The sequence below is a fragment of the Copadichromis virginalis genome, linkage group LG11, assembly GCF_057382275.1.
Source record: "Copadichromis virginalis isolate Kocher_CV1m ecotype Utaka linkage group LG11, C_Virginalis_male_GT1.1, whole genome shotgun sequence".
NCBI classification, from domain to species: Eukaryota; Metazoa; Chordata; class Actinopteri; order Cichliformes; family Cichlidae; genus Copadichromis; species Copadichromis virginalis.
The window spans coordinates 38,489,702-38,501,550 of record NC_140628.1 but is presented as its reverse complement, the minus strand read 5'-3'; the positions used below and the strand labels follow the sequence as shown (position 1 = coordinate 38,501,550).

At 39.0% G+C, this 11,849-nt stretch overlaps 2 protein-coding genes across 4 annotated transcripts in view; both read right to left on the bottom strand.

Moving 5' to 3' along the window:
• Nucleotides 1-550: 550 nt before the first annotated feature.
• The window catches only part of LOC146699444 (apoptosis-associated speck-like protein containing a CARD), a 59,815-nt gene continuing 48,516 nt past the window's right edge, over nt 551-11,849 (bottom strand). For 2 of the 3 annotated variants that reach the window (XM_085472366.1, XM_085472367.1), the window contains exon 23: nt 8,464-9,374. In XM_085472366.1, coding sequence (XP_085328492.1) covers nt 9,115-9,374 — 260 coding nt within the window. In that variant the 3' untranslated portion in view covers nt 8,464-9,114. Of the gene's footprint in view, nt 1,246-7,066; nt 9,375-11,849 lie in introns of those variants that run through there. The other variant, XM_085472368.1, reaches the window with a different exon arrangement.
• LOC146699446 (apoptosis-associated speck-like protein containing a CARD) lies at nt 4,666-7,119 on the bottom strand. The gene is made up of 2 exons (XM_085472382.1): nt 7,067-7,119; nt 4,666-5,203 (listed from the first exon to the last, which is right to left on the bottom strand). Exons 1-2 carry the CDS (start codon nt 7,074-7,076, stop codon nt 4,971-4,973), a joined length of 243 nt encoding a protein of 80 aa, XP_085328508.1. The 5' UTR covers nt 7,077-7,119; the 3' UTR covers nt 4,666-4,970.

The following is an 11,849-nucleotide window of genomic DNA, read 5'->3' as shown; positions in this document are numbered from 1 at the left end:
TCCACAGAAGGGAGTTCCAAGCTCGAGTGAATAAATAACTACTTGATATCTTCAGTGGCACAGGAGACGAGTGGACATCATATTTCTTGCAATGATGCAATAAATGACTTTGCCTCTAGAAAAACTAGAAAACAGGTTCAAAGAAGAGGGAGGAGAAAAGTAGAGTTATGTTTGATTCCTAAACCGTGTTTTGGGAAGCTCAGGTAGATATTATTGGCTCATCATTCAAACCCTTTTTACTGCAGACAGGCACAGTGCAATACTCATTACACTAGAATTTAAAATCTGACATTTTACTTGATGCCAGAGGAGAGTCCTGAGGGTCGTTTTACATTTAAAAAATGCAAATTTAAAAATATGTACAGTTTGAATATAGATACAGTCACCTATATAACAAATTCAAATCAGCTGCAACAAAAGGCTAATACACACATTAATGAATCAGTAATTAAGGCCAGTGACATCATGTAAATGATCCTGATTTCATTTTAGGTACTTTAGGTGAAGTCTGATGCTCAAAGCTTTGCAGATTAATTACAAAGTAAGTTGATTGAGGAGGATCGTGACTTTATTTGTTTAGCCAGTTTCAAAGGTCAATTTATTAAATTCTTTTAATTCTTCGAGTTTAATTCTGGTTTATTTTTAAGGACAATAAATGTTTGCATTATGTTTTACTTTATAGAAGATAATGAAATCTGAAAATAAATTTATGACAGTTTGAGTCATGGATAAAAACATGGCTGATGACATCGTCAGTTCATCTTTAAGTGATACAATTTACATTTTTAATATAAAAAAATTTAAATATCCAAAGTGTTTCATGTAAAATGGATCAATTAAAGGAGAGTCACTGAGGAGCAAAGGCACCACATAGCAGAACAATTTTCCACAAAGAAAAGACATCTCCACCTTTTTAATGTAAACATGTTATGTTCAGGTAGATCGTGTACGTTTGGTCTAAAAATGTGTTTTTTTCCCAACACATTTACTTCTTTGAAAGGTCTTCAACGAGAAATTTCTCATTTGCCAAAAGGCTTTCATAGAAGATGTCTTTGCAGGCTGCACTGGCTTTCAGGGGACCACTGTAGAGCTCCCTCATCCTGTCCTGAGAGGTAGGCAGAGCTCTAATTTTGTCATATTGTTCTTGGTCGATAACTTCCTTGTATTGGAGCTCATCCAAAATGGGTGCGATGTTGCTCACTCTCTGGATCAGCTGGACTCTGTGTTTATCCACAAAATGCTTTCCTGGAGAAAAAAGGAAAGAAATGACAATAAAAGTTTACGGTTGTTTATCATGTGAAAATTTTATTAGCTTTATTCTCAGCTTTCATAACAAAATGCTTTAAAAAAATCACACTTATTTCATAATTAAAATTAATTAAATGTTAAAAATAGAACATAAATGATGTCTGTAGGAGCCATATGAGTTGTTCCTTTTTGACTAAGTGGGTTGGTTTAAATGGACTCACTGTATTGGTGCACAGGCGTGTGGGGCGTGTTTCATGGGTGTGGTAGATGATAAATGTGGTTGCACTCACCTGTTTACAGCACCTGATGTTGATGAGCAGAAAGGTAAGGTGAGCATGAGGCAAAACTTTCTGTTGACCGCAGCTTGAATGATTTTGATGTATTTTAACTGGAACTTGATGGTTTATGTGTATTTATGCACTAATTGATGCCATAGGCCAAGTTGTAGTTTGGTATAGTAGTTAGTGCAGTTCTTTGTGAGTAGCAGTTATTTGTTTGTGCAGTCTGTGCATTTGTTTAATAGTTAATCCCACGTGCTGATTTGTATATTGGACAGCTGCATGTGGAATAAAAGAAGCAAATGGTACAGAAGTGTATTTTATGCTTTTATTGTTGCGCGTCATCTGTATCCTCATGTTTAGCCTGCCGCGGCCATAGTTGGAAGAGCCACAACAAATTGTCAACAGAAAAGTTTATAGGTTTTATTGGATTGTTTATATATAGATGAGTTTTATTGGTGAGAGTCTTATGGTTTGCTGTTGCCTTTGTCCACGCAGCTTTTAGATTAAGCCTTTGGCTACACAATACAGATTTCTTTCAGGAGTCTTATTCCCCTGTTAGGTTTCAGCAGTACAGCTGCACAAGGCGTTGTACTGATTTGCTTTCTAGTTATTGTGCATCAGGCGGCTGAAGCCATTGGCTTGGGAGTACCGCCGCAGTTTGTGTTTAAGACAGTTTGTCTTCCTCACAGCTGACGGTATGGAGGTACATAAATACCCACCGCTAGTATGTACAGAAGACTAGGTTGAGTTAGTTAGGTTTAATAGGCAGATAGAGGGGGATATTGCTCCTGTTAATTGTGTGTGTCCAAGGTTGATTGAAGGGAATGTCATCAAGTTGATGTGTTGGGATGAGGCTGTGTGGCATAGGTGCAGTTCAGCGTTTGGATTTTGTAATGTTTTGAAGAAAAATGGAGACACACCAATTAATACAATGTGGTGATGTGGATGGAAAGAAAAGACAGCCGAAATCGACTGCTAAGGCTTTGGAGAATCAGATTGAAAGGCTGCAAACAGAACGTCATACTAAGATTAATAAAATTAAAAAGGTCGTAAAAATTATTAAAGAGTTAAAGCAATCTGAGGATAATGTTTCCACTGTTCAGGCTCAGTTAGAGAATTTGTCTGTGTTGCTTAATGAGGCAACTCGTCTGCATGAAACCTTGCTTCCTTTGCTTCCTCAAGAAGAGCAAGAGAAACAAACTGCTTGGTTTATAAGTGTGAAAGCACATAATACTGAGTTTGTGGAAGAGATAAAGAAATGGCTTCGTGATGCAAAGGGAAACCCTCAGAGTAAAAATCAGGTGTCTGAGCTTGATTTGCCACATTTAAATCCACCTGGTGTTGAGTCTTCTGATGTATTACCTGCTGGAAATGGTTCTGGTGCTTCTAGGCACACCGGGAATGTTGGTAAAGGTGCTGCGATAGATGATGTTAATCCAAGTGATAGCGTCTCTAATGTTGCAAGCAGAAGTTGTAGGAAAAGTAAATCATCACTCAGTGGCTCAATGGTTTCATCTGCCTTGTCAGCACGCATAATGGCAGAAGCTGACATGGCTGCCCTTCTTGTTCGACAGAGGTTGTTGAAAGAAAAGCATGCTTTGGAAGAACAAGAAACACAGCTTAAGAAAAGAAAGGAGCTGCTTGACTTAGAAACTGAAATAGCAGCTTCAGCAGCAGAGGTGAATGTTTTAAAAGTTTCTGAAATGTCCCGAGTCTCAAGTGCGGTTAATGGTAAATCTGATGGAATGAATTCGTATTTAGAACGAGAGCAGGGGCGTTTGGGCGTTTTAAATCCTAACGCTCCTACGTTCAAACCTGTTACCAGAGCCCCAGGCCCACCAGAGGTGTACGAAGACCCCAAACCTCCCTCCACCCGCTCATGTGTAGTGTTGCTGTGTCCTGTTCTAAAGTGCTTTTAAAACATGGCAGGGCATGGCTTCCTGCCAGAGAGCAGCGAGTGTCAGCACGGCCCCTCTTGAGAACCCTCAATGTTTACATGCATTTAAAATTCAGAGGTGGTGCCAGAGGTGAGGCTGGACGCTGTATAGTGTGTCCACCCCCACAGCCCTATATGTATGTGTGAGTGTGAGTAATGTGGATGTCTAAGTTGTGGAATAACATTTTATGGCCCGCAAGATCATTTTATATAGATTTATTATTATTGTTATGCATGCCCTGGCGATATGGGGTCCTCAGGGACTAGTAAAGCGCTTTACAAATACAGGCCATTTACCAATTCAGCAGACGTTTGTCACCAGAGCAAAGCCACAAACTGAAGCTGTTGTGAAAGCAAGTTCTATTGTAGCAGAGGAGCCAAATCAGCCCGGCCATTTACCGAGGGAGAGTTTCTGAAGAGCTGCATGATGAAGCTGTGCGACGTCTTGTGTCCAGACAAAACGCAGATCTTGGCAAATGTGAGCCTGAGCAGAAATACGATTGCTGATCGGGTTGGTGAGATGGCCACTGATTTAAGAACACGTTGTGTGAAAGAAGCAAAACCTTCATTGCATACTCTCTTGCTGTGGATGAAAGTACAGACATGATGGACATTGCACAGCTGACCATCTTCATCCGTGGAGTGTAAATATTGAACATTAAATCAATGCATGGGACAACGACAGGAAAAGACATGTTTGAAAAGGTATTTCAAAGTGTAACCGACATGAAACTGCCCTGGGACAACAGATGGAGCGCTGGTGTTGTGCAGGATGTAGGATCTAGTAAAGATGCAGGAGAACTGTACGGTGAGTTAACAGCATATCACTGCATCACACACCAGGAAAGGCTGTGTGGTAAAGTCCTAAAAATGGAGCATGTAATGATCACCGTAACACAGACCGTAAATTTGATCTGAGCTAAAGGTTTAAATCAGCGTCAATTTCAGTCTTTTATGTGGGAAATAGATTCAGAGTTTGCCAACATTCCTCATCATACAGAGGTCCGCTGGCTGAGTTGGGGAAAAGTTCTCAACAGAGTTTGAGCTCAGCAAGGAAACCTGTCAGTTCATGGACATGGCATGTATGATGCGGTGGAGGCATTTCAAGTGAAGCTGTCACAAATGCACCAGTGCAACCTGCCTCACTTTCCCTGTTGCCGAGTAATGTTGAACAAAGTCGGCGCACTTTGCTCGTCTACATGCGGCTCCAACCTTGTGTTTGCTTTCATTTATTTTTTCTGGGTTTTTTGGCAGCATGTTCATATTTCTAATTTGCATAATTTTGACAGGATATATTTTTATGGAGAGCAAAATATAAAATAAATAAAATAAAAAGTTAAAGTTTATTTTTTTAAGTGCATTTATTCTGGAATAATTATTAACAACAGAGTAAACGTTCGTAGCCTGTATGATGTCACCAGGTCCAAATTATAACCAGTGTTTTAAATCCGCCCACTATGATATTAAAGCATAAAACAAAGAGTCTGATATTTCTTATGTTTACATCAGAAACAAAAGGCCAAAAGGCTTTCATAGAAGATCTCTTTGCAGGCTGCACTGGCTTTCAGGGGACCACTGTAGAGCTCCCTCATCCTGTCCTGAGAGGTAGGCAGAGCTCTAATTTTGTCATATTGTTCTTGGTCGATAACTTCCTTGTCTTGGAGCTCATCCAAAATGGGTGCGATGTTGCTCACTCTCTGGATCAGCTGGACTCTGTGTTTGTCCACAAAATGCTTTCCTGGAGAAAAAAAAGGAAAGAAATACAATAAAAGTTTACAGTTGTTTATCATGTGAAAATTTTATTCACTTTATTCTCAGCTTTCATAACAAAATGCTTTAAAAAAAATCACACTTATTTCATAATTAAAATTAATTAAATGTTAAAAATAGAACATAAATGATGTCTTTCACTTTTTTCATCCAGACATTGAAACATTGTGTTTCCTGAATTTCCAAGAGTTAAGTTAATGTTGCAGTTTCCTCTTTTATTACAGAGAATCTAATGAGCTGGTTTCGCTCGCTGCTGGATGCTTCATTCACATCTTTTAGCCGACTTTCAGAGGGTACTTCACGTGATCTTGGTTGTCAGCCATGGGGGGTCCAGGTTTTTTAGACAGACAGACCCATCATGATGAGCCCCCACAGATTTTTGTCTCAGCCCAGACCTGTCCTGGGTTTTTAGCAGCAGCACTCCTGACTTTGGGAATGGTTGCTTTAGTTGTTGTTTTTGGGTTGTGCAGAACAGACTGTGGTGCTCATGGTCAAGGTTACATCAAGGGCAGCAAACACCAAATTAAATTTAAGGTAATGATACTGAATTCCACCTTAACAGCAGCTTCATTCTTCATACTAAAGAACACTGAGGCAATCGTTGATTCAGTGCCATATAAATAAAATTGAATTGAACTGATTGAATTGGAAATCAGCCATCACAGCTCATGGAACATCTGCTTATAAGCCTGCTGAGTTCAGTTGGCTAAATCCACAAATAGTAGCAGCGTCGGTCAGCTGATCATAACCTTTACACAGAAGCCACCTGTGCTCACAAGAGAAATTATTATGATTTATTTTTAAGTGATTTCTGTCCTCATGCTGCAGCACCACAGCCGAACTTAGGGTTTAGTGATGTGTCATTCACAAACGAGCCGACACAAAGAGCTCATTCTTTGTAGCAAATGACAAAAGCCGACTCTTCAGCCTCAACCACTCAGCCCTGCTGAGAATCCATGCAACCAGCAGCTTTGATGGGCACACCGTGTGACCAATGGCATGCAGGGACAGATAAGGATCAGACAGTTATGTGAATAAAGGAACGGGGCGAACAGCGAGTGTAGTGGTACGGACCAGGTACTCAGAGCACCACAGAAAAGTGAAGAAACAAGCAAAAATAGAAAAGGAGCAGCATCTGGCTGCATTTCATTGATTTTGGAGACCAAACAGCTGAGAGCAGACTCTTTAAAATCAGGAGCTGGCTAAAATGATACTTCTTTTTAGACTGCAGGAACACCACAAAGCACGTCACCAAAGTCTCAAAGACTTGTGTAGCAGCCATAATTGAATGTATTGAATTTTGATGATCACTGGGTTTTTATTTGTTTGGTTGTTATGGGAGTCACGTGGGTGCTAGCGGTGACATAGATGGGCGTTGTCAGTCTGTCATTCACTGGTTTTGATTTTGACAGAGAGGAGGGCTGGGTAGCCGTAGTTTTTGTTGACCGCTGCACAACATGTTTCGCTTCGTTATATTAGAGCCTGTGACGTTGTAAGAGTCTGAATCAGGAGCCGATGACATTACTCTGTAAACTCTCAAAGCACTTTAATAAACAAGCAAACAATTCCACCTCTCGCATTATTGCGTAAAGTTGACAGCGCGTCAGGCAAATAGGCAGGCTTCATCCCCGGCCTCTAGCGACTGTGGAAGTCGCTACAACTTGTTTTCATTTCTGTGCCTCACAGTGCACACATCTTTTTTTTTTTCTTTTTTTTTTTTTTTTTTTTTTTTTTTTTTTTTTTTTTTTTCTTCTCATTACTCTTGACCTCAGGCTAAGTTATAGTTTGAGTCAGGATCAGTTACAGGGAGAGGACTTCATGCTGCACCTACCGTCTGCCATTGTACATCCACCAGATGCTCCAGCTGGAACAAGCAGAGGGGAAAAACTATTGATTAATACTGATGATGATGATTTACACTGATAGAATATAAACAACTTCCTTCTGTCCACAGGATGAAGGGCTGCTCAGATTTAAAACTGTGCACCTTATTTGTTTCCAGTTGGTTGAAAACAATAAACGATGGGCTGATGCACCAGAAAACATTAAAACCAACTAAATCATGGCTCTTCTTTAGGTTATTAATATTTGGCTCCACTGGCCATACATAGATAAGCTCATTTCAGGATTAGGTTATCTTTTCTTTTCTTTATTTTATTCGATCTATTGCTAATAAAACATTGCTAATAAAAACAGCACGCTGCCCTAGTAACCAATGTGCTGATTACAACTGTGAGAATAGCTGAGAAAATGTTCCCCCTTCAGACAGACTTTTTTAAACAGTTTTGCTTCCGTTTTAAACTTTATTTGTTGTACAGATGTGCGGATACGTCAGCGGTCCTTCCAGTAGTTGCTCATTATTAGGTTTCGCTCCGTACGATACAATAATCTAACACTCAGTCTTCAAACCCTGGCACCGAGCTAGCGCAGCGGTTTGTGTCGGGTTTAAAATATGAATCTAATCGCAGATTCTTACCTCTGCGCTGCTGTCGATTTGTTTCAGGATCTCCAGAACCACCGAAGCGCCTCCTCCGCGGTAAAGTCTGTGACCTCTTCCCTTCTACTTCCTCTTTTTTAACATTACGCGCGCCTTTTTCACGTTTTCTCTGCAGTCCAGAAGCAGATGATTTCAGACCATATGTTGTGCCAGAGTGATTCATTCAGTGTTTCGTTTTTTAGGTTCTTTGGGTGAAGTTTGATGCTCAAATCTTCACAGATTAAGTTGATTAAGGAGTTGAAAGTGTTTGTTTAGCCACTTTGAAAAAAGTCCTGTAACTTCCTAAGACCCGAGCGCTTGATTGGGACGTGATGAATGTGAAAACAAAGAATTATCTTTTTACCTAATTTTGCTCTACAATGGCCTGATATTCACATATGAGCACATTCGTTTTAGATTTCGATAGAACAGTGGCAGTATAACGTCCCCGTAAGTGGATATCAGGCCCTTGTAGAGCAAAATTTAGTAGTGTGGTCGAGACAACCCAAAATGGGATGTCCGCGTATCTGGACAACAAATGCAAAACATCATTTAAAATCTTGTGCAGAAATTGTTCCGTGTTTTACCATCATATTTTTTGAATGAATATTCTGATTTTCTGCCTCCCCCGTCCCTCCATAATGTACACTGCATTATTATTTGAATAAATCATTTGATAAAAATGAAGATTTTATTTCAAAGATTAAATTATAAAACGTTTTAATTAATCATCAAAATGAACAAGAAAAAACATGAGTTTAATTTTGGTTTATTTTTTTTAAAGGACAGTAAATCTTTGTCACTATGTTTCAAGTTACAATAAGATGATGACATTGAAAAACAGATTAATGAGGCTTTGGATGATTTATGGATAAAACTCATTCAGCTTCACGGCCCCGAGGATTCATAGTAATGAGAAAGGTACCCCTCTGCGTCCTTATGAACGCTCAGGATTCTTAATTGAAGCACTCCCCTTTTTATTCTCTTCGCGGCCCTAACCCTAGCATTAACCATCACCTTACATTTATCAATTTCAACCCGCTCTCACGCCTGGGAACGAGCAACATAGCGACGATTTGTCACATATATGTTACGTTTTGGGATGAAACGTGTTTGGATAAAAACATGGCTGATGACATCGCTGATTCATTTTTAACATATATAACATTTACATTTTTTAATATAAAACTTTCAAATATCCATAGTTTTTCCTGTAAAATGGATCAATTAAAGGAGCCACTGAGGAGCAAATGCAACACATAGAACAGTTTTTACAAAAATGTAAGTGTAAAATAAAACCCCCACAAAGAAAAGGCATCTAAACCTTTGTAATGTAATCATGTCATGTTCTGGTAGATATCGGTAGATCTATATTTGGTCTAAAAACTGTTTTTTCAACACATTTAATCCTTTTCACTGAGCTCTTTAACGAGAAATTTCTCATTTTTCAAAAGGATGTCATAGAAGATCTTTTTGCAGGCTGCAGCTTGCAGGGGACCACTGTAGAGCTCCCTCATCTTGTCCTGAGTGGTAGACAGAGCTCTAATTCTGGTATAAGTTTCTTGGTCGATAACTTCATTGTCTAGGAGCTCATCCAAAATGGGTGCGATGTTGCTCACTCTGTTGGTCAGCTGGACTCTGTGTTTGTCCACAAAGTGCTTGTCTGGAGAAAGAAAAGGAAAGAAATTAAAAAAAAAAAAAAAAAAAAAAAAAAAGTTAAGGGTTGTTTATCATCTGAAGTTTTTATTCACTTTATTCTCAGCTTTCATAACAAAATGCTTTAAAAAATTCATTTATTTCATAATTAAAATTCATTAAATGTTAAAAACACATTCGTTCCTTTTGGTCGACTATTTAAAAAGAACATAAATTACATCTTTCCTTTTTTTTCATCCAGACACTTAAAGATTATTGTATCTAGTTAATGTTGCAGTCTTCTCTTTTATTATCAGGAAATGAGGAGCTGCATGAGAGTGCATCTGCTTGGCAGTTTCAAGGCCTCGGGCACAAAGGTGAGAAGTAACGAAGTACAAATACAAATGTATTTTACCCGAGTCTTACTTTTTCTCACTACTTTTTACTTTTACTCCCTGCCTTTATAAACAAATATCTGTACTTTCTACTTCTTACATTTTCTAAACCGGCTCGTTACTTTTGCTTTAACGCATTTTAGTCGAGTTATTATTTCGTCACTGCCAGCCTCCAAACATCCAAACGATTTAAACCTGAAGAGAAACACATGGTAGGCGGTCCTGTTCGATTATTATTCACCAGAGGATGGTGAATGATAAAAAGAGAAAGTGCGACTGCCTCCGTCAAGAGCCAAGAAAGAGATACAAACAAAGGCAGTTACAGGGAGGCGAGTCTCCCCACCAGCAGCTTAAACTGATTTCTGGTGATTACTACTAGGGTAATACTCTACAGTAAAACAGACCCCAAACCTTTAAACCAGTCCAGTATCTCCTGTATAAGGGGTCATCTCAGCTCTAACACAACATAAATACTTATTATATATATGTAATATATGTATATGTAATTCTCTAACCTGCAACGTGGCCAGAAACTGGATGACACGTTTAATGTAAGAAAAATTGGAATATGGACGCTTGATGTCATTGTTTGATGCATCAGTTTAATAATGAGCTGTGTCATCTGATTAAACAGGTGTAGCCGTCATGTCTGAGATTTGGTTTCAGACCATTTCAATGCAATTTCAGAATAATGTTGAAAAATATGTTTTGAAATCTGGAATAAGCTACGTTCAACTGCGCCCTGCCATACGGGGTCACTGCAGATGTTTGATTTGGCAGTTTTACAGCCGATACCCTTCCTGACATAACACAAAGGGGGATTTGTGCCTCTGACTGGAATCAAACCAGCATCCTTTCCTCTCCAAGTAAACCATACTTCTGTTCTATGGAGCTCTTTTCTAAAACCTTTCTGTAATAAATGGTGCCATTTTTGTTTCTTATCACAAGCTGATACCTAACAGCATCAGCTGTCACGATCCTGGGTCATTTGACCCAGCATTTTGAGTTTTCCTGTGTTTTTGTCATTTTGTATTATGGTTTGTGTTCAAGTTCACTTAGTGTTCTATGGCAGCGGTCTCCAACCTTTTTTGCGCCACGGACCGGTTTATGCCCGACAATATTTTCACGGACCGGCCTTTAAGGTGTCGCGGATAAATACAACAAAATAAAACTAGTACCGGTACCAAAAAAAAAGAAATTTTATTCATAACACACGTGAAAAGACCCAGGAAAACAGAGTTAACGATAAAAACGATAACAAAATAACACTGAAAACCGATAAAATCCTGAAAACCAGACATTTCACACCTGAGCCTCAACTCTCGCGGCCCGGTACCAAACGCCTCACGGACCGGGACCGGTCCGAGGCCCGGGGGTTGGGGACCGCTGTCCTATGGTGCCTAGTTATCCTGTTTTTAGTTTCTACCCTGTTTAGTTCCTTGATTATTTAGTAGTTACTCCTTGTGTCGTTGCCCTCTCTGTGGCAGTTTATGTGTTTGTTCTCCTGCCTTGTTTTCCCTCCTTGTGTTTTTTTTTTTTTTTTTTTTTATGGATTATCAAAATTCACAACAATATGCTAACTAAGCTTTTAACCTGGACCTTTATTGTCAACTTTGATTTTGGACGCCAACAATGAAGGTCAAGGTCAAAACCATAATCACATAAAAAACAACATATCCAGTAATAGGTCATATGAGAGGGCATGGAAAGGAATGTACAGCACACTTTGTATTTTTTCAGTACATCATCACAATGATGCCATAAAGTTTTGACAGCTTATAGAAGGCAAAGTTTTCAGCCAATTCTGCTCCAATCACATGGGTGAAGATAATTAAATACACCATCTTAGTATGTAATATCTCAAGGTCAAAGGTCACAGGTCAGGGTCCCACGATATAGGAAAAAGCTTTAGTTTCTATTTAATCATCTCAAAAATTTAAAGCAACATATTAGTCATTGTGGAACATCAACACTTTCTTCGTTTGAGCTCTTTAACACAAAAAGGTTAAACTAGACTAGATTTCCATATCAACAATGCTGACATCAGCATGTTGTAGTAACAGCTGAGGTAGATATGTTTAATAAAAACAGGCTGATGTCATCATGTT